The sequence below is a fragment of the Plutella xylostella genome, chromosome 13 (genome assembly GCF_932276165.1).
Source record: "Plutella xylostella chromosome 13, ilPluXylo3.1, whole genome shotgun sequence".
In the NCBI taxonomy this organism is placed as follows: Eukaryota; Metazoa; Arthropoda; class Insecta; order Lepidoptera; family Plutellidae; genus Plutella; species Plutella xylostella.
The window spans coordinates 6,575,860-6,603,360 of NC_063993.1; the positions used below are offsets into that span (position 1 = coordinate 6,575,860).

At 37.4% G+C, this 27,501-nt stretch overlaps 4 protein-coding genes across 4 annotated transcripts; 3 read left to right on the forward strand and 1 right to left on the reverse strand.

The window, feature by feature from the left end:
* Window positions 1-14,230: 14,230 nt before the first annotated feature.
* Window positions 14,231-16,304, forward strand: LOC105389511 (2-oxo-4-hydroxy-4-carboxy-5-ureidoimidazoline decarboxylase). Its single transcript, XM_011560635.3, has 3 exons — window positions 14,231-14,477; window positions 15,171-15,324; window positions 15,878-16,304. Exons 1-3 carry the CDS (start codon window positions 14,291-14,293, stop codon window positions 16,050-16,052), a joined length of 516 nt encoding a protein of 171 aa, XP_011558937.1. The 5' UTR covers window positions 14,231-14,290; the 3' UTR covers window positions 16,053-16,304.
* Window positions 16,297-17,828, reverse strand: LOC105389510 (proteasome maturation protein). The gene is made up of 4 exons (XM_011560634.3): window positions 17,658-17,828; window positions 17,238-17,396; window positions 16,886-16,987; window positions 16,297-16,539 (listed from the first exon to the last, which is right to left on the reverse strand). Exons 1-4 carry the CDS (start codon window positions 17,658-17,660, stop codon window positions 16,378-16,380), a joined length of 426 nt encoding a protein of 141 aa, XP_011558936.3. The 5' UTR covers window positions 17,661-17,828; the 3' UTR covers window positions 16,297-16,377.
* A 202-nt stretch (window positions 17,829-18,030) lies between these two features.
* On the forward strand, window positions 18,031-21,895 carry LOC105389509. The gene is made up of 10 exons (XM_011560633.3): window positions 18,031-18,172; window positions 18,270-18,476; window positions 18,797-18,901; window positions 19,162-19,417; window positions 19,700-19,827; window positions 20,079-20,273; window positions 20,394-20,629; window positions 20,704-20,767; window positions 20,991-21,158; window positions 21,436-21,895. Exons 1-10 carry the CDS (start codon window positions 18,170-18,172, stop codon window positions 21,601-21,603), a joined length of 1,530 nt encoding a protein of 509 aa, XP_011558935.3. The 5' UTR covers window positions 18,031-18,169; the 3' UTR covers window positions 21,604-21,895.
* Window positions 21,896-21,999: 104 nt separating this feature from the next.
* LOC105389507 (protein phosphatase 2C and cyclic nucleotide-binding/kinase domain-containing protein) lies at window positions 22,000-27,432 on the forward strand. The gene is made up of 10 exons (XM_048625186.1): window positions 22,000-22,145; window positions 22,733-22,930; window positions 23,436-23,540; window positions 23,858-24,113; window positions 24,535-24,662; window positions 24,931-25,125; window positions 25,498-25,730; window positions 25,823-25,892; window positions 26,084-26,251; window positions 27,106-27,432. The coding sequence occupies exons 1-10, from the start codon at window positions 22,125-22,127 to the stop codon at window positions 27,277-27,279; spliced, it is 1,548 nt and encodes a 515-aa protein (XP_048481143.1). The 5' UTR covers window positions 22,000-22,124; the 3' UTR covers window positions 27,280-27,432.
* The last annotated feature ends 69 nt before the right edge of the window (window positions 27,433-27,501 follow it).

The window sequence follows — 27,501 nt, forward strand, 5'->3', positions numbered from 1 at the left end:
ATTAATTGTACGCCGTAAAATCGATCGGAATGGAGGTGGTGGAGACTCGGCATCGACACTGGTAGACAGCAGACCCATTTATTTTAAGTGTTGGTAGGTATAATAACTTTATAGTGACTGAATTGTAATAAATAATCGGCTATTCCTCTGAAGTACGGTATATACGTTAACGTATCTATTTGAGTTTTATGCTGTGTGCAAGAATCCGTTGAAGTATGTAGCCAAAGATTACAACAGAAATTCATTCCTTGATTATGCCTTAACTCTGTGGGGAAACACGGCCGGCGCAGAGAAAACAAAGCAGATAATATTTAGAGGCAAATTAGTTTAAATAATAACTTGAAACCGAGCTCTTTATCGGTTCCTTTTCCAGCCCATTGTCCGGAGGCTCAAAGGCGCGGGCGCACAATGGTCGGCGCACAGGCCGGTAGGTAGGCACTGTTTTACGCACGTGATAATTTTGCGAAAAGGTACCCCCCGAAAAAAGGCGGCGTAGCTCAAAGACGCGTAGTTTTCAATAGGCGTTCAAGTCAAAATATGTACAAACGTCGGTCATAATGGGCTAAACAATAAAAAAGCGAACATCTTATTTATAACAATAAGCGGGTCGGTACCAGGATTTCGTGGCAGGATTCGACACAATGAGTACTTTTATTGCGGGTCGTAAACCGAGCGTCTTTGTGCTGGCGTCGCCCAATACCCGGCCCGGCGGCGGCGGCGGCGGCGGCGGCTGCCACAGACACTTCCAGCGCAAACATTACACCTACATACATTCAACTATGTCAATAGTTAAATCTGAAAACTATAAAGGAAAATATATTCGTAGCACGGCTACGCGGCTACGAACTTTTGTAGCGATTTACGAATCGCTACGAAAGTTCTATTTAAAAGAACATCGATTTTCTGAACTTTATTATAATAATTATTATTATGTATTTATGGCTGAAAGTCCTCTGAGATATTATGTGCTGCATATTTAAACGAATACCGAGTCGTTATTAATACTTAGAGGGAATTTACGCAATGCGTTTAAAAAAAGATCTTAAAACCTATCTTTGCCGACGCAACAAATAAATCTGAATATGTTAATGTATTTTCAATTCCATTTGATCGTTTCTGGCGGTGTTCTGTTGATGGATTATAAAAGAATGCAGGTTTTAATCTGAGTCCGAACTCGCAATTAGTCGAAAAATATATTCAAAACCAGTAAGTAAGAAGCAGTCCAAAATCGAGGTTTTATGATCGGATCTGAACCGTGAGATACTTACCTGTTATAGCTCTTATGGCCGATTTAACTGCCGTTCGAAACATAACAATTTAAATGTTATGATATGGCTATATCGACATCGATAAAACGCATTGGTTGCCATTTGGTTACGGTTCAAATGTTTTTGCTACTGGTATTATTATTGCTAGGTGACTCGCCATGCGAGAGTGTAATAGAAATCGAGCATATAAAATGATTTACGGAACCAAGTCTTCATGATTGTCTACCAAAACTACAAGTACCTTTACCTAGTACGCCCGAATTATATCCTACTACACTCATGAGCAATGCATGTTTCAGTGACATATTACGGAACGTTAATGGCTGGCTGCTTTTTCGAACTTTTTCATTGCACGTGTATTATAAACGTGAATAGGAAAATAGCTAAATATTTAATATATTGGGTTTTCACATAGACTACTATTACTATTTTGTGCCTGAATATCAAGGGAAAACCTTTTAAGTAAAACGAAGCTCGCTTCATATATTTAGCAAAAAAAAACTTTCCCGGCGCTGCGCGGCGGCGGCGGCGGCGGCGGTGGCGGCTACAACATAGCACCAAGAATCAGTAATCACCTCTTTAGGCCTATGTTTCTGCTTAACTCTAAATTGCTACAAAACTATATTCATGTCTGTATTAAGATAATGATAAGGGCTGCTTTCGCTTGTAAGATATTATGTTGAAAACAACCGTAATTGTGTTCTATTGTATTGTTTCCTCAAAGGACGCCGCGACTGAAGGTAACTTCATCGGTACCGACAACTTTATCTATTTGTTTACATTTTAGTCAAATAATCTCGTTAACGGGCAAATTAGATAAATGTTAACACTGTTATTTTTCTGGTAAAAAATTGCAGTCCTTTTTTTGTTGGTGAAATTTGTAAGTAAGTAACGTAGAGTGTAATTGAACGGAAACATGCTTATTGTATTTATGAGGCGAGATGCCTGCGTATTTTTTTTAGCTATAATTTAAATACATACTAAATGTATTTCATCATCAGATCAGACAAGTGTAAGGAAGATAAAAATTTACTAAGTAACAGTATTTAAGGTATTTTAAAGTTCAACCTATTAATAATAAATGCCTGAGTTAGAGATCTTGGTTATACCTACATAAACACGATACACCGCGCACATTGCATGAAATCGAATATTATATTTAATTAGCATTCGTGATTCGACATAAAGATTCGTAGCGATGCCTCCCGATTAGGTTTCACGATCGTCATTTTATTTCGTCGTGAAAAGGTTTAATCAGAGCACCGTGAGGGTAAGGAACCATTTACTTTTATTAAGAACAACGATTATGTGCCATAAACTGTCATAAAAGTGTTGTTAGCCAGTAATTGCAAGGACCCCGGTCTGGCCGCCATTGGTTTCCACTCGGTTTCTGTTTTATTATATAAATGGCGGACTCGCTTGGATTTATGTAACCTCTCCGCTTTCCGGCAGCCGCTGAAGGAAATATGCACTTTGCTCTAATGATTAGGATTACGGTAGAACGTTTTTTGATTAAACTAGCTTCCGCATGATAGGAGCAAAACAGCGGGTGTATCGGCAATATAACTCCCAACATTTATAGCAATTGTAAATCGTTCCAGGCGTAGTTATATGATGAAAATATGAGACATAGCTGATACCTAGTCTAAATCCAGACAGATTTCCTAAAACCAAAGTTTTTTTTAAATTTATATTATGATTCCAATTTTGTATCCCTACCATCAATATCTCCATCAGTAGACATGAGTGCATAACCCGGCCACGTGAGCGATGATATATAAGGGGGCAATATACGGGCAACAACAAAGCCGCTTGATAAGAAATGGCGGCTCGTTTCAAGCTGCCCGTTTGGCCGCTCCTAATCTGCCGCTCGCTCGGCCCGGGGCCCGGACACTCCGCCTACGCACTACCTACAGAATAGGGATCCCAGCGAATAAAAAAACTATACATGGATCCATTGGGCCACTATATGCAACGATATTTTAATACGAGCGTTCGTATATCATAAATCTAAGACTATATTTTATATTATACCTAATACATATTGTCCTCCTTTCACGACTAACTGAAATGTTTGCAAGTTCATGGGTGCCAAAACTAAAATTACTCGGGTGCATCAGCTAACAAATATTTAACATGTCTATGTAACTTTGGCGCCTGAAAGTATGCACTATCTGCTCTGTTTTTTTTAAATTTAGTATGCTAGTGAATTGCTACTCAAATGCAATCAAGCTTTTGAGTCTAATGTGTCTGGAAGAAGTTGAATTATGACTGTTAATGAATTCGTATTGGATTGGGAAATATAGCGGTTTCATATTTTTTTATACGCGTAATAAATAATTTCGTTTCTTTCCTCATTAACACAAGACTGCGTCTGGAGTCTCTGGAGTACGCAAACTTATGTGGCAAATAACAAAATTATGAGTAGTTATGATGATAAATCAGAATCAGTTGCTCCGAAATCATTAACACTGAAGTGTAAAGATTTATCACTCTTATTTTTTTCTGATATTTAATTTAAGTAAGTAATTATTCAAGCAATAGCGTCGATGGAAAGTTATGTAATGCATGCAGCCAATCAGATACGCCACGCCGCGCCGAAGACTTTTCGTAACCGAAAGCTTCGTAGAGTATTTCGTTTTCTAGTGCGTAAATTAGCACCTCTCTGTTATTGGCATCGTTTGCGATGTCGGTAGGTATGTCATCGGTGTCAAGGCAGGCTCCCATTATGCCCATTTATTGGACAGACCAGCTATAAAGCCGGTGTGCGCAGGGCTCAAATGACACGGTAATCATCATGATCGTTCCGCCGGATTTTCCTAGACGGTGTTTTACCTTCAATGAACAATTATTGGTGTATTTAGTACGGGCGTTAACGGAGTCAATAAACCGAGGTGACGGAAGGTTTTGTTCCGAGCGCCGTTTTTATTGTGCACAGTATAAATTTATGGAATCATCATCGAGTTGTATGGACTCTCCTATTTGGGTCCATAACCATTACGGATCGTATTTTGATACACATTTATTTACACACTTGTTAACGCATAGCTTCTTGACTTAATAGATTTATGGCTCACTGTAAACGGTCGAAATTTTTATATTCTGCGTAATTGCTCACCTAGTGTTTATCAGTTAGCTGCTAGGTGAGTCTGAACTTTAAGTCCTATATTGTTTTATTGCTTGATAAATAAGCATGTTATTCATAACCGTAACTAATGAAATGCATATTTTATTGAGATTGTTTTGATTTCGCCTTTTATTTATCTCGTACATTATTTTAGAATACCTACCTAAATTCTACTTTGAGACTTACAGGAACATACAGGAACGTTGAATTTATGCTTAGTATTTTTAGCATAGAAATCAACAAACTACCTATTCCTAATTCAATAACTGCTTGGATTAAATAGTATAAATAAATACATAAGCACTAACTTAGACATACTTAAGGATACTCTCTATTATTAGTAGGTACCTAGGCACTCGTAATTTAACGATTTTATAGCTATTTTTATTTGGCAAATAGGCATAGGTCATGCGTCATACTGCCAACATTTACCTGTTGCCAAGTCGCGATGGGCTATTGAGAATAAATATTTGAACACAATAAACACATGCAACCGTAGAGGCAGCTGTGGCACATGGCCCGGCACATAACATAAGACTTGGCTCGTTATTTTCTGGTCAATTGCCCCTATAGAATTCCTGTGCATCCTCTCTTGCCTCCAATTACTGGTCAGGCCGCCAACGCTATAAAATACTTACTTCAAAACTAAAAAAGCCTATGTCCAAATCCACTTTAGTCAATAATAGCCGGTGAATATAACAGTATAAGAGTGAGTTTAGGAAGGCTAAATGTATGCAGTTACGAAGAGTAGATTGGTGTGGATGCAAATTAAGCTTAGGTAAAACATGTTTCTTGTCCGTGTTGGGTTTTATTTTCACAATTAAATCGGTCTTCTGATACTTGGAAATGCATTCTGTTCACGGGAAATCGGAGAGGGTTTCTTGATATTTAATGGGCTCCGATTAGAGTTAAAAGCTGAGGCGACGGCGACGCGACGGTCGGGCAAGACGCCACCATTAAAAGACCTTTATCAAATGTTTTGTGATGTAAATTATTGGATATAGGTACCTAGGTACGAATATACGACGTTACTTATGTGCATTAATACAAAGCCATGAGGTTCACTTTACCATTGGAAAAATAGCCGCAATAGGTATTAACTACCTATTGTAAGTTAGATTACAACTATCATACATTTTGCAGGTTGTAAACAAAAGTTTTTATAATCATTTTGGTTGACTGTATTGTATTGTATCTGTGATAGTGCGTTTAATAATAATAAATTAAAATTAGTTGTCTGATATTATATTTTGGCTCATGTTTTTTAAAGTTTGCGCGTGCGTTGAACTCTTTTCATACATAAATTTAATAGTTGGGCCGTAGGGTAGGGAGGGACACCATTTCAGTATTCAACCACAGAATAATAATTAGATGCAACACGATTTAAAGAAAGGTAAGTAAGCCTTTAAACACGTAATTATTGTCATTGAGAGAAATTATTTTGAATTAAAGCGGATATTTATAGAATTTCGCTGCAACGTTATCCATATAAATATTTTTTTTGGTTCCTGACAACTTATATTATTATTACATATATTAACCTTAATAAATATGTGCATTACTTAATCGTTGAGGTAGTAACTTTTAGGTTTTAAATTATACTATGCATTTTTATAGTACTTTTTAATTTAATTTACTTAATTAGTTGAACAGACAACCTGCGTAGAAGGCCTTGGGTAGCTGAAATAATGATGAACGTTACCCACTATTTAATTATACCTACATAGTTTTTTATACGGTAGGTTTATGAGCTTAAATAATTTATTGTTTATTTACTTACTTAAATAAAACTGCTCATATCAAGCTATAATTAAGACAGTACCATTATATATTTTGACTCACATTAAAGCGACTGTATTTCGATGGCGCATAATTTTATATTTAATATCCATATAAATAATAAAATTTTAGTTAACTTTGGTCTATACCTCTAGGTAGTTTTAACATTTACAAAAATGAAACATGTTTGTGCAAACATGTTATGTGCAATAACAAACATCTAAGGCACCTATTGTCGCCATACAATAGAACCAGACATTTCTGACCTATCTTTATTAATTTATGTAAAAAAATAAAAAGTGATTTTTGCACTTTTTCGCTGATAGCTTCCCTAACAATAGTTTCGCGGGCTAATGGAGAAGTGGCGCCGACAAAGGGCGGCATTTGCTTTGAAGTAGCCGTCAGCATCCGCTTTCTCTTTTCAGATGAGTTCCGGATGTGACGTGGCCTTCGACTGGTTTTCACAACTACCCGACACATTCCACCGTGGGATAAGCTAAGTGACACGGGCTCTGAGGAACGAATACCTATGACCTGTGAGTCTTATGACTCATAATTTTGTATACTCGAGGTACTTACCTATGATTTTTTTAATCTTATTTCATGACATAAGTGACCTATGATTGATGTGAATGTGATCTAGATATACTTAGGTCTCATTATTATTTTAATAATGTTTTGAATTTGCTGAAAAATTCATGGCAATCGATAATTCAATGGAAAACATGTATTACTCTACTAGTAGATACTTAACTTACCTTAGAAAATAACTCAAAAACGCAAAAAGTCATAAGCATACAAAGCATACATACATATTTAATGCACTTTCCCTCCATGTATATTATGTGGCATAGATTGCATAAAACCCCAACACTGAAAAACTAGCTACGTTTCACAAAATGCAAGAAAAATAAAAAATAAAACTGCATTCAAGCAGAAGTTCTAGGTTCAATAAAATTAAAAAAAAGAATAATAAAGTGGGGGGAAGCGGGGAGCGGGCGGGGCGGCGGGAGCGCGCGGCGGCCAATAAAGGCTCGCAGTAAATTACGTGCATTTAGAGCTGTTATAAATTACTGGCTGGCCAACCTTGTTCTACCGTTTCACTCGCAATAGTCTCCTTTATTATCAACGATTAAGGTACACTATCACGGAATATATTAGTTTGTATAAAGTTCGTCTATAAACGGCCGGCCGCGTACCTGCCGCGCCCTGGGCCCGCATGCTATCGCATAAATCAACTTATGTATGCTTCGACTCTGAACATATCAGTTCGAATAGGAACCAATTAAATATAATTTTAAACCTGACAGAAATGAAACAATTTTTTATTTTACTCAAGAAAAAAACTAGCATCCGTAATTGCAACCGTAATTAATATCAACGTAATCATCCACATAGAGGCTAGAGGCAGCTAACAATTTAATAATCTTTAAAATTAAAAATGTTATCTGAACTCATAAACCGGTTAACTCTGAAATCCAATTCTGAGCTCCAGAAATATAGAGATAAAGTTGGGATTAACCATAAATCTGTGAGCCATCTTTAACCAAACAATCTGTTTGTACAACCTGCGAGACCGAAGTTTAGTGCGCTTTTAGGAGGCAACCCTTTCACGTGGATGATTTAGGGACAAACATCATAAACTAAAACCCACGGCGCGACTCACGTCAAACTTTACGATTGCATAAAGAAACACATTATCTGGCCACGTTATCTAACCCTTAAATTCCCAACAAAGAGATAAAACGACTCTGTCGTTTACATCGTCGCGTATAAATAAATTATCCGTACGCGCCATTGTCCGTAGGATTGTCTAAATCTAAAGTAAACTTTGACTTTGAATAAAATGTGGTCCTCGGCGAGTGTTGTAAATCTGTCTGAAACCGAATAGACCTCGAGTTTACGTTCCTATACGGGTCTCACAATAATCACACAATCTTTACGGCAATGGACAATAGGAAGGACACACCTACATACTGACACTGACGTACTAACACAACGTTATTATTGTCCCTAAATGTAGATTTGTTCCTAACTTTCCCTGAAAATTTCTGAAGTGTAAATTTGAAAAGTCAAGTATGTACCACACAAATTTCATCCAAGCCTTCAAAAAGCTACCCTTAGCAAGATACATGCATACATGTAGGAAACTTGTAAAAAAACAGCGAGGTAATCTGGCCCGCTGGCAGGGAAGCGTTTGGCATGCAAGAGCTTTATCTGCGATCGAGACTCCGCCCCGCGCGTTGCGTTGCTCGTTTTGCCGCGCTGCCGATCCAATATGGCGGACAACATGGCGGCTGCACAACGCTCGCCGGCCACTCATCAAAAACATTTTATTAACATAATGAAATGTACTCTTAATAATTAATTCACAGCAATCGCTTGGCTGTGCACGGCAGAGCTTTTATGTTTATTACAGCCATAACATTTTCATGCGGCCATCATGATTTCTCTAGAGTGTCACAGAAAAATATTTTATTACGGGAAAATGTCTTTCATTTGCCTAATTGTTGTTATTGTTACCGTTATTGAATTGCTACACAAATTCTCACTCACTCAAATTATTATATGTAGTAAAAAGACTGGTAGCTTCAGGATTTACGGAGAGCATAAAATCTTAAACAATTGACCAAGCCCATCGTTTTTATTATTCCAATGGTTTTGCTGCTCTACTTCCGAATTATAAGGTTGGAAATATCGGTTTACCTTTATTAAATTTAATATGGTTTTAGTCCAAAGGTTTATTGTTTTTTACAAATAAGTTAACAACATGATCATTATCATAATCACAAGCGATTCTAGTAAGAGCACAGAACAATAACTAGTACCAGGTAAGAGCCTAATTCACATCACAAAGTCTGGAACCACGAATGAGTCTTATTTCAGATTACCTACTAAGTACGAAGGTATTTTTTACTACGTAAGTAAATAAGTCAGTGTAATAGCCACAACCAGGCCCTTTATTATTAAATTATATGCATTAAAATTAAAAAAAAAAATTAAAAAGTCTTTATTGACACCATACTTAAAATAAATCAAAAATGTAAGCTGAGAAACTTGAAAACATAAAATTTAAACATCTAAAGCATAAAAGAAAAATATTAAAACTTTTAAGAACTTAAAATTTGTACTTAACTTAAAAATTAAATAGTATTTAAAAAAATATATCAAAAAACTTAAGAATTTTGAGTAATTCACAAATAGTAGTAATACAAATAATGGGGACTACCGTTTTTTTGCTCACCAGTTGGCGCCACTGTCGACCTAGGTCAAGAGGTACCATAGCTGTCAAACTTATCAAAGGAGACTGTATCAAATTGGCGCGAAATAAAGTTTTAAAATTTTGAATCTTATAAGCTTATTAATTATAAAATAACTATCATCACATCGAGTTACTATGCCGCAATGTAGTGTAGATCCGTTATGTTCGGAAAGAAAAGGAGGACTTATGTTAACAAGTGATAAAACTGTTCTAAAACAGTGGCTTGTGAAATAATTATTATCCGACAATCTCGTGTATGTGAAAATCATTATAACCAATTTCAGAAAGAACATAATGTAAATAAGGATTAGGCATTTAATAAATACAATAAAAATAAAAGAATTACACACTGATTTAACTTTTATTTATCCTTTCCGTTTAAACACACTGCTATACAAAAAATATAACACATTAGTAATCCACACAATGAATGCTGGTTGAGTTGTTATTTGAAACTAAATAATGGTAGTATAGTATACTAAGTATTCTATTATTTGTGTGAGTGTCAGTATCTGCACCTGGCTCACTCGAATGGAGCCTTTGTGCATATCGCCTTAAGGTCTAAACTCCACTCCTAAGCTTGGACCATTTCCTACCACGCTGGTCCTCTGCAGGTTGGTGGGTTCGAAAATCTAGATGTGCAGGTTTTATCACGATGTTTTAATTAACCGTAAGAGCGATGGTATACATTGTACATAAATTCCAAAGTACTCATTGGTGACAATATCTAGATCTGGAGTTTAATTATTAGTGTTCACACTGCTATACAAAGTTTCTGAAGGCCACTCAACAGTAAGTATACACTGAATCATTTTGTTGTACTCGTATGATGCTGTCCTCTACGTTTCCAACCAAGTTACTGTTACGGTCATAGTCTTGGTGTCTGTAAAAAGAAAAAACATAGCTGTTACCTAAGCAAACAAGCATACACTTCGTAAAAAATAAGTTTGTAAACAGTAAACAAACTAACCTCGGAATTAGCTGCTCTTTGAGACTGCTTATTTTTGCGCCTCTTTTCCTTAATTATTCAGCTTTCAACGACAAATAATCCATATTTGCGATAATTTTGCAAAAAGAGATCACTTTTCAACAGTGAAATGAACGAAAATACAATTTATCACGAAGCGCGCCAAACAAATTATATGAAAAGTAAAATGTCACTTGACCTGAGTCGACACCAGCGCCCCTAGCGGCAAATTCACACGCGTTAGCCCCCATTGAAATAATAATATTGGTGATGTTTTTCCTATGAATGTGTCAGTGACCCTCACACTAGGCTAGGCCTGTATCGTGAGTAGTCTGATAAGTAGTTTGTTTCTAAAGTATTTACATGGTATTTACCAATGCTTGACAGGTGGCTCATAAATTAAAAATAATTATACGGGTATGATATATACATTAAATAAAATGAAGATACTACTATTGATATATAAAAGTAAAATAAATATGATAGAGATAGTGAAAAAATATAATAACGTAATAAAAAATAAATAAATATAAACTTGTTAGCATTGTTTTATTGTTAATGCGAGAGTTTATTTAATAATGCACAATATAGCTTCTGTATCATTATAATCCATAATTTTTAGCCAATTGTGTGTTTTAAACTTAGCTTCTTTCACTGTTAGGAGTTGTAGTTCGCATTCTTTAACAGCTTTATTGTAGATATATGGATGCAGGAAATTAGGGAATCTTTGACCAAAAACTGTGTTAGTAGTGACTGGCTCTACTCTAAATACTCTACGAGTTAGCATGATTTCATAGTTAATTGAATTTATGGTTTTACGATGCTGTGATAGTATGACTCTGAGAATGAAAAGTTTGCGAATTGTGAGAACATAACCCACAGTTTAGTGAAAATCTTATGTCAAGTATAAAGGTTCAGATATAAAGGTATATCGAGGTATATATAGTATATTAGTTTAATAATATCAACTATTTCTTTGTAGATCGATTGATCGATGATTATGATCGATACACATACACTACATATAACATTGCTTGGCAGCCTAGGTGTAAGTACATACACTTTATACACCTCTATCCTCGTAAGCAGATGAAAAGACACGATCAAAGCTCAAATAGACTCAAATAGCTCAAAAGGTTCAAATAGACCTTTGTGTAGCCGAAAGAAGTTCATAGAAAAAAAACATTTTATTTTATTATGTGGATAATACCTAGGTATAATGTACTTATTGAAACGATTAACTATCAGGAGTTTATTTATTTCAAATTAAAACCTAAATTAGTTTATATTATAAAGTAGGTAATTGAGGTACAAAAGAGTTCAACGGGCGTGCGCTACGAATTCGTAGCACAATGCTACGAGATTATCGTGATGTAAAATTCAAAGATATTTTTACTCCAATATGACAAAGCAAAAAAGTTGACCGTTCCCAGTATCTTCGAAATGAATAAACATCAACATACTTCCTCTCACTGATATCTTTATCCTGTTTCATTTTTATGCAAATTCTTTCGAAAATACTGTTGATCCCGTGTTTCGCATTTTTGTAAAGGAGTAAAAAGTTTAAGAGTTAGGTTTGTTAGGTGATTTTTCACGTAATAGAAACAAAGCTAGTTAATGCCTAGTACATAATATTATGGTAAGCTGTTAAAAACAAAGCCACGTAACCATTCATTAACTAAGATTGGGTGATGAGCCTGAGTTTATAGAAGATGTGACACACCAAACGTATGAAAGCCCCCTCTATTCAGTCGGGGGTTATTACACTACTTACCCATTCATCTAGTTGGAAAATAAACCGCCACACAACAATTCACAACGTTGGAGCAGCAGAGCAGACCCCACAGCCGGTCCCTGGGGGCCATTTTGTTGAGCGGATGTTTCCCACCGGAGCAATCAACGCCATCTCGCGGCGCCGGCGGTGATTTATTCAACTTTCGCGCTATCCCGACGCAACTGTCATATAAATGTCGCTTTGCAAGGAAAGCTACGAGGGGAGGAAAATGGTTCGTGAATTTTGCTAGACATTATCGGGTCGCATTTTTTGGGTTTTAATGTTATTTTTATTTTAAATACTTATTTGAGGTGGAGATGTACAAAGTACTTACCAGCTGAGTATCTAGGATTTGCATATGAATGAATATTATTCAGGATTGAATACTATTCATGTATAATATGACTTTATTATTTTCTAACCTACCTAAATAATCATTGGTAATATACAACGGAAGCATCTTACCCGTTACTACACTCGCAAGCATTGAAAAAGTTCCAGTGACCTACCACCAAATTTCTCCTAAACAGAAAAGGTTGCAATATTGAAAAGTTGTAAGTATACATTTAACAGCGCATGGAAATATTGTCAACTAAATAATATTGGTGGGTCTCAGAAAGACGGAGGCGTCTCCAATAACTTTAAAAATTTGCATATATTTCGTACCTTTTAGTACTTGACTCTCATGAAAATGCTTGTATAGTGCCACAAACTTATCTGTTCCGGTGACAGCTCACATAAATGTGTAATATTTCTTCATTCTATAAGATTTAAGTTTGCCAGTAGTTGTAATTCACTATTGTGGTTTCAATAAACCCATCTAATCTATATCAATATAATATAATTCATTAGTAAATAATGATATATGGATCAATTTAGTTCGCTCTCACCGGAACAGATAAGTTTGTGGCACTGTACCTTCATCCTTACGAAGATACTTATTCACAAAAGTGACGTCAGGATTGTGGATGATGTTTTTTTATGTCGAGTGCTTTTAAAATTTTCTTTACCTTTATTTTATCCTTTTTAAAATATACACCAGAAGTTATAAGGAAGTTAGACCTAATACGGTACCAAATTTCGAATCGATAAGACGAATGGAAAGTAGTAGGACCTCCTCATCCGCTATTAAAGAGCTGATGATGATAAAATGACTGAACAGGTCACGACTACCTTACTATTTAATTGATTGACTTGATTCAATATCATCGATAATACGTAATTCGGAATTGGTCGGACATCAGGAAGTTTATCAGATCCCTTCATCCACATTAAACGGCTGAACCGAATTTCATGAAACATGGCTAAGAACATACATAAGTAAATACATACATACTGTAATCCCCGAAGGGGTAGTCAGACTCGCTTGCGAGTCGCCCGCTTTTCGCTGCACATTTGTAATCACGTGATAGGTCGCGAGCAGTATCGATGTTTTGAATGAGTACAATGTTTTTCTTCACCGTAAGAGCGATGGTATACATTGTACTTAAATTCCAATGAACTCATCGGTATATGTGAGCGCCGGGATTCGAATCTGTGGCTTGAGAAGCGGCCGCTTACCCGACTGAGCTACCAGCGCTCAAAGGACGGCAACATTGCCAATCACCCTAAAAATCAAAATGTAAATCGGATCAGCCGTTTGAGAGCTACGCTACCACAGACAGATACAGATATACAGACACGGTAGACTTATAACACCCCTCCGTCGAGGGTTAAGAAGAAAACAGTTCCCATGACCTCCTCTACCGATTTTTTTTTGTTGGTCTATGTGCCGAACACCCTGTGTAGAGTATAATGAATACAATAGAGAACCTTACCTATGTAAACACCCTGTAGTGTCCTTATCGGTACAGCGAAAAGTCCTTAGAGAGTCCAAAGACCACGTATTCAAAGAAGTCATTACATTGAGACAGTGCTAGCTCACATCCCTATCATCTACACCAGACATGAAACATTCCAATGCATCAACAAAACGAGATGCAATTAGACTAACATGTTTGTTTTATGTTAATACACTATCTCATTAGGCTGACCTCTGATAATATTTTGTATGATAAAGCAAAGTGGTCAGTCTGTGCTCTACTTTCTTGCTTAGAAGTTACAAAAACAAGTGATGAATTCCAAAATAGACATATCAGAGGTGAATACAATAGATGGCGAGCAGTTTGAGTGGATGTTTGGAAATGTTATAGAGCTGTGTACTGATGCATCAGCACAGGTTTACAAGGATAAACCGTTTAATGATGTCGAAGACTTGTGCGATAAGTTCCATTCGTATTTGGACGGGCTGAGCGAAAAAGGTAAGTTTTTATGCTTGATAATTACTGGCCACTTTTAGATTTACGAGTTTAGAAGTGGTTTGAAGGTGGAAATAGCGAATAAAAATCGATAAATCGCTCTTAGTTTGTGTTTTTTGTTAGTGGTTTCAAGGTCGTACTAACTTTACTGTTTATATTAAGAATGTATTTTAGTAAGTACTTCAACATTTTATTATGCTCTAATTTGGAAACCTAAACCTATCATTACTACAGTATTGATCCTTAGCTTCATTACTACTGAGCTATAGTAGTAAATTCTGGTCTCCTCCGTAGAGAATGGTCTCGTTCTATTTTGATTTCAATGCGACAGTTAAAACATACCTGTGCGATTATGCAGTATAACCTGTATAACATTCCACTACTATGCTCCTACTCCTCACACTGATAAACAAATGCCTAGTTACACTCTTAGATTAACGATTTATACGAACAAAATTGTGTGTCACATACAAAAACTAAGCCAAAACTGTACTTAACTACGTCTTTTGTTTACATCAAACCATTTTAAGTTCAACCTAATGACAACTATTTCGCCCATGAATACGTACAGTCACATATCTTCTAACCGAACTAATTCAAAATAAGAGTTCAGTGGTAGAAGTAGCGTGCTATTTTCCCGTAAACTGACACTCCATCTAGTGCATATTAAAAAATCGGTGCCACTCAATCTTCCAGGCAAAGTGGTGGTCCTGAATCTCCACCCCGACTTGGCGGGTCGCCTCAGCTCCGCCGGACACTTGACCAAGGAGTCAGCGGGCGAACAGCTGAGCGCCGGGTTGCTGGATCTCACGACAGAGCAGAGAGACACCATACACTACCATAATGAGAAGTAAGTATTTACGAAATCTCGATAAGAGATAGGTAGAGTCTGCAGAAAAATCTTGCTTAATATATGCTAAAGACAAGACTGATCGCTGAAGGTGTTGGCCAGAAGCAGAGTTAACTCATAAGATATTTCTGTTTGTTCTGCTGAAACTGCTGAAAGTGTATAAAAATGTCCTCTATAGTAGTAGTAGGTAGCCAAGTACAACATTGCATTGTTATCATCATCAGTTAATGGTAATTAACTAAAGGCAGCTACTTAGGGGTTCTCTCTAGGAGCGCAGCAGGATTCTATCTTCAGCATTCATTAAAAAATCCAATAGAAAGAAAATAAATAATTTCCAATAAAAAAAAAATTACTTACATTACTGCAAAATGTAGCATTTTTGAACGGCTAGTGCCACCTATTGGGTTGCGATTGAACTTATAAGTTCTACGCTGTGCGTTCGTGACGAGTGCATCATGAAACGACTTAGTTCAAAACTTCACCACTAGTTGCGCTAGAATCACTGAACATGATTTTTAAAATTGTGTTTACTTATTGAAATGTTTTTTTTCAGGTACAAAATAAAGTTTGGCTTCCCTTTTATAATTTGCGCAAGAGAGAATAAAGTTCAATCAATAATCGAGGGTCTGCTGAAACGGTACCACAACACAAGACAGCAAGAAATTGACACAGCCATCAATGAAGTGAAGAAAATATGCAAACTACGAATCTTGGACATTGTACAATAGGATCATGCCTAATTTATTTTAACGTAATCTACAACAAGTAACTACAATGATAAAGGAAGCTTGTAACTTCTAAGCTTCTATGGGCAAGGGGCCTGACTGGCTAACAAAAGAATATGTTTTAGCTTTAGTCATATAGAAATCTCAGCATTAGGCCAATTTCTGTTATGATGTAGTATCCTATAAGCATCAACCATACATAAGTACTTATACATATTTAAACTTGAGATTTAATAAAATATCTTCATACTTACAGTAAAGGTTTTTATTGAATTTTTCTGTACCAACTTAAATTACACATAATATTATTTTATAAGAAGTAATCAAATCATAGCAGACCCAGAGAGCGCTCAACCATAGCATGGGGTTGACCGGAGACTTCACAGAACTCGGGCACATTGAGGATGTCTTCGAAGCCGATCTCCACATGTCTGCCGGTCAGCACTTCCATCTGCATGTTGGACCGTGGGAGGAACGGCAGGTGACCGATCTGAAGTTAAAAGGCAAAGATTAATTATTATAAGTATCTGTTTGGAATTTAGTAGTCATTCACTTATGGTGTTGAGTTAATAAGATACATTCATAGGGAAACTCATACATATTGGCATTGAGTTAATAAAAGTGAAATATGTAGTTGAATTTGTTTTTCTATTTAATCTATAAATGGAAAAATCAGAATTTATTGGCCAGCCTTGACTTGTTAGTGGTCATTGTTAATCTATAATGTATCAATCTGCCTAAAGATGTAGGTATATCAGCTGTTCAACACCCATAGTACAGGCAGGCTCTACCAAGTTTAGGGTCAGAGGGTCATGATATGTCCCTTCATATCATACCTTGCTGGCAAACTTTCTCTCCATCTGCAGCTTCATGGGCGCGTGCAGCCCCTGCACATTCCTCAGCATAGCCAGGTTCATTTTGTCCACATTCAGGTGGTACTGGAATACAATAGAATATAAATGTTAATTGTGTTCAATACTGGAATCATGGTTAGCGAAGACAGGACTGACTAAACTTAAATGTAAGAACTAAATAGACACACATTTTGTAACTTTTATACAAACATGCATTTCTAAAGAATCCTCTATAAACATGTAGGTAAATCTTCTACCACCAAATTTTCTATATTGAAATTTTTCTTAGCAAAGTGATTGTCATAATATAAGGAAATTGCACCATCATTCTTACATTCTTTTCCGAGTGTTCAAGTGGGTGAGACTGGCCAAGCTTGGGTTTAGTGGCACCCATGCCGGCAACAAAGGGGTCTGGTACTCCAAATGGACCCTCTTGGACCTTGACATTGCTGACATGTTCAGGCTTAACTTTAACGGATGGTAGTCCAAAACTCTGAAAATGACATAAGTGAGGATTATCATATTTGTAAGAACTACAAATCATCAGCTTTTTGAGGTTGTTTTCATGGACTTAGATTTTGTTCGGTTGTTGGGTTTTGGTTGTTTTTAAGAAATGGTGTACTCATAATGCGACTATCAAGGTATGTGTGTACGTATAGTAAATATTGTATGATTTACAGATGAAAAGCTGCTATGGAGATACAAAATAAGAGTGACCAAAAATTTAAATAAATTACTATTAAAAAATACTTACCATCTTGATTTCTTAGTAGCTCGTAAAGTTAGGTGGTTGAAAATGTAATGAATATTTGTGATTTATTGTAAAATACAAAGTTATAGCCTGTAAAATAAGAGATTATTTCTGAATTTGACTTCAAAACAAATTCTGTCAAATCATTGGCATCGTTTCGTTACTCAGAATAATGATTGAATTAAGGTGAAAAGTATATTCTGTGAACCTTGGCAACTTTTTTTTGCATTAGGGATGTCCAACATTATTTTTATCGATTATGTTTTTTATGGCAGTGCTCCGAATAATAACGTTCTCGCTTTCTGGTGAGAAATATTTAGTATGAGTCGCACAGAATAAAAATTTTAAACGTCAATATTAGCGTGATTAGCGTCATCGAAGCCCGCGAAAATTCGAAGCAGATTTTTGGATTTTTCCTGAGTGATAGTCAAGGAAGCACACAAGGAAGGCACATTGCTTCTTTTGGCTATTTATGGTTGTCGAAAAGCTAATGGGTAAAAGGTGCCAAGATAAAAATGGTAATTAATTTTAAAATTACTTACCTAATTCATAGTATTCATTCATATTCCTACTCTGCTTGCTCGATATCAATGGATCAAATATTTATTATTGCAGGATGATTCAACTGATTCAATCATAGAACTTCTGAAACAGAAGTTTCGGGCAAAATGTAGATTTCGAGCCTTAGTGAGATATGCCATTTCCAACCTCTACTGGCTGAAAGAAGGCGTGCCGATACTTAAAGCTGTTAGTGCAGCTACAAGTGAGCAATATGTTGAGCCTGTTAAAAAGTCAAAACTGGCCAAGAAAATTAACTTCACGGTTAGTTCCGTTCACCAAATACTTACTAGATTTCTAGAAACTTTAGTTTTAGTTCATTATCATTACCCGAAACGAAAGGCAAAAGACAGGCGGATATGGGCTTCTCCAAAAAGGCATCCTGCTACTAGCTTGCTGTAGTTTGACGGAGGGTACTCATTGAAGAACCCCAAACTCCAATGTTCATAGGTTCCTCGGCAGATCAGAGACGAGCCTACTTTAATTTGTAGATTTTAAGAGCTATACGGTTAACTTCTTAGCACTCGTAGCCATGTTCCAAATGCGTTTCTTACTTTCTTACACGATCATCTTTACGTTTACAGGATAAAGTATTGTTGAATAAGCCAGCTGAAGATCGAACAATAGAAGAAAATAGGTACTTGAACCGATTAATTGGGAATTTAAAATGCTTTCGGCGTTACCCTAATGTTAGTAACCCAAACTATATATTATGTAAAAGTATGATCCTTTCTTTCCCATTTATAATTTTTGACATAGGTGTAAACTTCCATCCCGATTCCCGACCGATCCTATAATTTTTATTATAGAAAGAAATATACTATTAATTCGAGTATTACCTACATATATGGAATACCTATATATATACTGCTGAACTGAGTAGGTATATAGGTAGGTACTGTATTATAAAAATATAGTTATTAACTATCCACTTACCAACTTATTGCAGTACGTAAAGAGACAACTATCAGCCGTAACATATTTCAAATACTACGGTCCCAAAAGGACTATAATCCGGGAAGGTCAGGAACCAATGGCTACCTACTTCATCATCAGCGGTGAAGTGAATGTCTATAGGCGAGTATGGGATGGCCTGCTTGAAGTGTATGAGTTGGAGAAAATCACAACATTGTCGGCGGGAGATATGTTCGGAGAAGTGGCTTTGTTGTACAATATTGCCAGGACGGCTACTTGCGTTACAGTTGGTATGAAATAAATTTATTACCTACTGCTTAGTTGAATAACTTGAATAAATACAACATCGGTATTTTATAAGACTCGTCAGACTTTCTACTGAGCTGTGTTCGGCGCAACAGTCAGCGTAGGATCGCTGCGCTAGCCGGTTCTTAATAACCATCCATGGGATCCGATCGCATAAGGCATGGAGATGTTATCTATAAGTATGTATAAGACATACATACCAGTCTCCTTACCAGACATTACATTTAGGTTGGTAGAGGTAGTTTACTTACTTTTTTACTGTCCAGGACACTGTGAACTACTGGTTATGCACGCTGAAGACTTCATGACGGTTTTGAAAGACTCACTCCAAATTCAATGGGATAATGTCAGACTGGCCATGTCAGCATTCACATATTTTCAGCGCTATGATGAAGTACGTTTAATTAGTTCTGTAGTAGTATTTGTATAGTAAATGTCTTAAAAGTTTCTTAGGTAGTTACTTCATATCAATTGTTTTGTCTGGATTACCACGTTCGTACCTTAATCATTATCACGACCCGTCATGTCCCCACTGATGCGGCACGGGTCTCCTTGCTATGAAGGAAGGGGTCATACCTTAATACTTTATTATAATTTTCTGGTAAGTAACTCTACTATTTTAAATTATATTCCATATGTCGATAGCCTTCAATACGAGAAGGTTGTATCTCGGCAAAGCTACTCTGCTTCAAGCCGGGAGATACTATATACGGAGACGGCAAGGGATTCAAGACTTACGCCTACTTCGTCATCTCTGGACGATGTCAGATGATAGAGTCCCTACGGATTGGAAAGATGAAGATTGACGGCCAAACTGTGTATGGACTGTATGATAATGTTGTAAGTAACTCCTGTTAATGATTCTATTCTAAGGAAATAAAATATATTTGATTATCCGTGAGCTTCATGTTGGATGTAAATTCGTTAATAAGTACATTCATGTAATTTATCTGTCTGCAGTCTGAACCTGAAGTTGAACCGAAAGAGCAAGAAATAAATTTCGACAAATATTTCCAACGCTACGAGGGAAAACTTGCAAAGAGTTCTGAATCGTCTTCATCTGCCGACTCTACTAAAAACAGCCAGCCTGATTTTGTGAAGAAGTATAATAAATATGTTCACAAGGAAGACGAGGAACTCATATGTTTGAGAAGTCCACACATTAGCTATGAAAAGCTGCTGAAAACTTCGTTTCGGTGAGTATCAAGACACTATCAATGAAATCAATAAAAACTGGTGAAAATAATGAACAATCCTTAAATAATTCCAGCGTGAGTGTTCTTCCCGAAGACCTGCACCGTGAACCCAGAGACATGAAGACATATTTCATGCAGGTAGGTATTTAATGAATCATACTTAATAAATGTCTGAGAAAAAAAAATCTTCAGACGAAAGATTATGTTAACTAGGCTGGTTGGTTAAGTTCAATAGACTGTTAAGTTCATGAACAGCTGCCGGCTCCATAACATCTTTAAAATTCATAGAGGTTGGCGCAACGTATAACTACCTAGATTTATTTTTTGCTAATAAAACCTTCACCCTATAATCTCGCACCAGGTGTGTCAGTTCACCACCGGCGCTAGTTTCGGCTTCGGTGAGAGCATACGGGACCGGCGCATCGTGGCGCTGACCGAGACGCGCTGCCTGCTGCTGCCACTCGTCTACTTATACCAGAGAAATACTGCTGGCATATGGACCAGGATCCGACATTACTTGGATAGGAAGGTGATGTCAATTATGTTTCTTGTAGTCTTCTCTGAGTATCGGTGGCAAACGCTACAGCAGGATTAGGATTTCTCAAAAGGACATGTTGTCTTGAAAACATTATCCAGTCAGATAAAGATGCGTGGACCGCGCAGGGTGCATCAGATACAGATATAACTATGAACAGTTGACACATCAGTCTGTCCCTTTGGTGCATCCCATTTTATGGGTAAAATTTATAGTCTCGCCTACTATTTGGGTCCACTACTACTCAAATTAAACTCGAGTTTCATTCCAGATACCTAACAAGGAGAAGTTGTTCGATGATTTCTTCTTAGAAGTGGAATGGAGTGAGTTTAAAGAGCCTATAATAGAGGACATTGTGGCTCGCAGGTCTGCCGTGAACCACACCACCATACACGATGTTCCTTACGCTATTAGGATGGAGGAACTAGTTGAATTTTAAGATTAACAACCTAGATTGTACTTAGTGTTTAAGTACTAATTACGTATATGTACCTTCCTACCTAGTACTTATATGATTGTGTCCTGCTTATTAGAGTTTTTGGTTTCATTCAGTGAAAAGGATTTGAATCACAGTTTGTGCATCTATTGGTTTAAAAGGAATTTTATGTGAACCAGGAGTATTTTTAAGTTTATGTTGTTTTTATGTTCTATAATTTAACTTATTATGTTATGAATAAGATACAACATTTGGTTTTACCTAAATAATATGCTTCATATTATGTTTCTCTGAATCGACTTTTTATTTTTCTTGTATGTATCTTATTTACAATGTAATATTCGTACCATACCTACGTATGTATATTTTCGGTATATAACAAGTTCTCTGCAACTAGATATTATTGTCATACTGACATCCAATATAACATTACGTAACGATTTCAGGTTGTTATAAAAACATTTTCTAATATTTATTAAGATATAAGCTTTTATCTAGTAATAAATAGCATAGCAGCTGCTAAGATGCTTACCAAGGCACAGAAGGTGAGTTGACGATATAATTAATTTCGTATTTAGATCTTCATTGTTTGTGGTTTATTTTAAGTTAACAGAAGACTTTGATTGTACAACTGAACAGCGACTTAAAAAATACAAAGAAAATCAGATAGTTCGCATGCCAATGACTGTCCCTTCGATGATTACAGCCGGCAGCCGTGAGCATATATTATAATATTTTATGTAGTATCTAGTAGCGACATTGTACGACTACATGGTCTGTAAGCTTTTTTTGGATAGGTCAGTACTTTTATCATCATCCTCAGCCGTTAATATTAGTCATACAGTGCGTCGCAACACTGTTTTCTTTGATTTGGTGTTGATTATGATAACTTAATTCATCATCATCAGCCCGCAGTGTACCATCACTGAAGGACTTGAGAACCACAATAGGTTGTCCACGGCTTACCTAATCCAGCCACTTATGCTCACATACTGGGGTACTATTCTCAATCTCCAACCATTCTACCAGGAGCAAGACTTGAGGACCACAACAGTTTGTCCTAGACCTGTATCATCCATCGACTTGCCACTTCCCAAGTTACTATTCTCTCAATCCCTCACCATTCCACCAGGAGCAAGACGCCATGTTGCGTGCATTTCGTGCCAAGTGCCGCTTCCGGGCGCTGGTGCGACAGGCCCGGGCCAACTCCTACTGGCTCATGGAGTGTGAAGACAGCTACGACGGAGTCGACGACGTGAAGCGAAGAGTGGAGCAGGCGGTGCGAGCTGTGCGGGCTGTGAAGACGAAGAAGCATCGGCTGACCATAACTGTTAGTCGATTTGAGTTGTTTTGGTTTGAGTTGGTTTGTTGGAATTCGATTAAGTACCTACTTACTTATTTTATTCTTAGATGCAATGAATGTGGTAGGCAGTGGAAACTGGATGAAAGACTGATGCTTTATAACCAAATATGTCCGAAATTTAGATTCTTAGATACCATCACAGTACTTTTAGTAACCTACCTACCATCAGCATATATTATGTTCGAAGTTGCACTAACGGGAGTAAAAATACCTATTTATATTGTTATTTTTTTATGATTTTTATTTTATTTGTTTCAATACATAGGTGACTGCTGTTTTCTGCGAGGATCAACTTCGGAGGAGGTTACGGAATACCTACTGATTGGTAATACTGATGATATAATTTTATTTTGTAATATAACTACATGACTGTGGTCAGGTCATGTGTTTGTTAGTTAGAGATATACCAATTAGAGTGAGTAGATAATGGTGTGTTATTTTATAAAGGTAAGTAGCTATATCTTTATTTCAGGACAAAGTATTACTCTGCAAACCAGCTGAAGAGAGAACGGTGGCAGAGCAACAATATTTGAACAGAATCATTGGCGGACTAAAATGCTTCAAGCGGTATCCAGATGTTAGTATTCCAATTCCAATTGTTTATGAAGTCGTATAATATGATGATTGGTGTAGTACCAATCTTCAAATTATCTTGTGTTTAGATTTTGGAGAGTGCTCCTCAAAAATCTATCAAATCCTGCGTCCAGTTTGCTTAACCTAAACTGTGGTAGATAGTTTTGGGTGAACCGCCACTATATGCCGACATATAAATACAAAAGTTACACAGATGAGGAAGCAATATTAAAATGGTGGACCGACTACCATAACATTTACCTTTACCTTTTATATCATCCTAAATTCCATCAATACCCTACCCAACCTAATCTTATACAGGAGGTGAAAAAGAAGCTCGCAGCAGTGACCTACTTCAAATACTACGGCCCCGGGCGGGTCATAGTCCGACAACACCAAGAGGCGCACGCACTCTACTTCATCGTGACTGGTGACGTCACAGTGAGTCTGGTGTCATGGGATGAGCTGCTGAAGGCACCTCAGTCCACAGATGTGGGCACTATGCACCCTGGAGACATGTTTGGGGAAGTGTCGTTGCTGCATAACATTCCTAGGACTGCTACGTGCACTACTGTAGGTGCGTGCTTAGGTTGTTATTTAGGTTTAGTCTGTTTCTACTATTTACCGTCAGGGTAGTCTATGCTGGCCGTAATACCCCGTGCGAGCGTGTGTGTTTGTATTTGTAGTGAACGATAAACGAGAGTGTTTTCTTAGTCGGGTTTCAACAAAATCCTTGCCAAGCAGCGATTCACGTAGACATGAGGCAGCTCTTTCATTTAATTAAATATAGATCTTTTTCATCTTCTAGTATTTGCAATAGAATTTTGCCAGATAGTTGAAGACACTTGGCCATGAAAGTTTCAGGAATCACAACGTTCATTATATCGATATAACTTGTTGCTTGGAAACCATTATCTGAGCCCAATATATTAGCTGCTAGGTCCCGCATTATTTCTGTTTCTTTTAGATATACTTACTAAACATAGCTTGATTTTCAGGTCATTGTGAACTGTTGGTGTTGATGAAGGAAGACTTCAAAAATGTTCTGCAGGAATCTGTGCAGAAGCAATGGGACAGTGTTAAAAAGGCGATGTCCCAGTTTACTTACTTTGATGGACTGGATGAGGTAAGCTGTGCAAAGAATGTATTACTGGAAGAAGATATGCTGTAAACATAATAGAAGACTCCTAAATAGTACACATACATACTTTATATTTCTTTATACGAATAGAGTATAGTGTGGTACCAGAAGAAGAATAATGTACTTATCTAAAATAAAGTTCAGCATCACAGCAATATCTCTGAATGTTAAGTAAGGTCTTGAACCAAACTAGCCAAGAAGACAATGTACTTAAGTTCATAAAATTACTTACCCAAGTTCCTAAATATTTCAGGTAGCGAGACGCGAGGGCTGTATCATGGCGAAGATGAAGACTTTTCAACCCAACGATGTAATTCTCGGCGATGGGATCGGCATGACTAACTTCGTGTACTTTGTGCTCTCGGGACATTGCGAGATGATCGAGTCTTTGCAGATATCCGCAGTGAAATATCGGGATTCTGTCAGATATTCATTGTACGATCCTTACGTGAGTGATGAATTATTTTATTGAGAAGAATTAAGGTGTTAAAGACCAGTAACGGACTTGCAATTTCCTTAATTTAATATAAATATTTTTTATAGAACTTACAAAGTATTATTTATCCATCCATATAGTACCAGCTTACAAACCTTCTACTAGACAATCCTTTAGTAACTTGCATGGACAGTGGGGCGTAAAGTATACCAATTACGTGACTTTACCATGGTTATTGAGTTTTTTTTTGCGAATTTTGAAATTCTGAGTTCATTTTCGGGCTTAGCTATAACATGCTGCACATGTAGGCTTTGGCTTAGTATAAGTACCCTTTTTGCAACACCATGTATAAGCACTGGAACATATATTTTTGTAAACTTACAGATACCAACGCAAGAAAGTGATCAAGATTTTGAAGCCAAATATTTTTCAGCGTATAAAAACAAGGAAGCCGTCTCTCAGGAAACTGAAAGTGAAAGTTCTACGAATGTTTCAAGTTTAAGTGCGCCTTTACAAGTGACGCCCACTCGTCTCTCGTCGAGCCACAATCCGGATAGTAAATTAGTTCGTCAGAGCAGTAAAATAAGTGATGACGCTGATAAAAATACGATAGACAGGTAATAAAGCCGAGGAAAAGTGATATCCGCTAGGTAGGTACCGCTATTCTAGCTTTAGTACTCTGTATTCAGGCATTTTTTTCATTTTACAGGGCGGACCCTGAAAGCACTGATGATGCTACGAAAGGCGTCCCGCCTAATCTCCGAACTTACTTTATGAAGGTATGCTTCTATAGAGTATTTTTTATTTCAATTGGAACCTGCCATCACTAAATAAAAGCTAGGTACCATTTAAACCTGTCCATAGTAAAGTGATGCCTCTGTTTTCTCCCATGTTGAACTGCTCATAAAAATCTTCTGAAAAATCTATGAAATAAACATCAGCCATGTCCTAAAAGTTGCAATATCATTAGGTTTGCGAGATGAGTGCCGGAGCCACATTCGGGTTCGGCGAGAGCATGCGCGACCGCCGCGTGGTGGCCGCCGCGCGCGTCGCCTGCATGCTGCTGCCCAAGGTGTGGCTGCTGCAGAAGAACACCACTAATATCTGGACGAGAGTGCAGCGTTACCTGGAACGGAAGGTGAGGAATCTTCATCTTCAGGCCGTATCCACTTCTGGACATCCATATAGGCCTCTCCCAAGGAGCGTAACAACAATATGTCGCCCTGGCCCTTCCTCATCCAGTTAATAGATGCCAGCCTCTCTTTTCTAATGTCGTTGGTCCAGTCGGCCGCAGGTCGTTCTACGCTACGCTAGCCACTCGAGATCGCGTTTAGCCCATCGGTTCTTCGGCATATTATATCCATTGTCCAGTCCACTGTCGGTATGTGAGATGAGTGCCGGAGCCACATTCGGGTTCGGCGAGAGCATGCGCGACCTGCATGCTCCTGCCCAAGGTGTGGCTGCTGCAGAAGAACACTACCAATATCTGGACGAGAGTGCAGCGTTACCTGGAACGGAAGGTGAGGAGTAAAAGTATTGTCATCATCTACTGCTGGACATGTGCCTCTCCCAAGGAGCACCACAAAAATATGTCGTCAGCCTTCCTCATCCAGCCACTAGATACCAGACACTTGTCGGTCGTTGGTCCAGTGGGCTGGAGGGCGACCCACACTACGCTTGCCTGTTTGTGATCTCAACTAGAACTGGAGCGTTTACCCCAGCGGTCATCGATTTTCCGGCATATGTCCGGCCCAATGCCATTTTAGCTTACAGATTTTAGTACCTTAGTTTAGTTTTAGGCCTATGATCTGTGTAGGTTTTTGTTTCTACTTTTATGTGCTTTTATTGGACCAACCCACCTGCTAAGCGTGGAGATTATGGCAATATCACTCCAGTAGGTATTGGAGGATGTCCTGCATAGGATTAAATTATAATTTTACAGGCTGTGCGTTTGCATTCCTTTAGTTATCTCACTTGCTCGCTCTTTCCCAGATACCAACAAAGAGGCAACTCTTCAACGAGTTCGTGTCAGCGCGGCGGTGGCAGAAATACCGGGAGCAGGTGGTCAGTGAAGTCACCAGTCGCACCAACACCATCAACTTTACCTCCATACACGACGTGCCTTACTACGTGAGGATGGCCGAAATGACTGATTCGTGTGTTTAGTTTTACCTACTGCTTGTTTCGTGGAACATTCCTTCTCGTGATGAAGCGAGTGTTTATAATAATATATTATGTTGTAGAGTTAAGACCTCTATTTGAATGGTCGTTTATTATGATTTTTAAGTTTCGTAATAGGTATGTTATCTTATTGTACTGTTATTTTATTTAATATATATTTTATACATATAATTGTTGTGTTAATGTGGTAGGTACCTATAGTTCCTT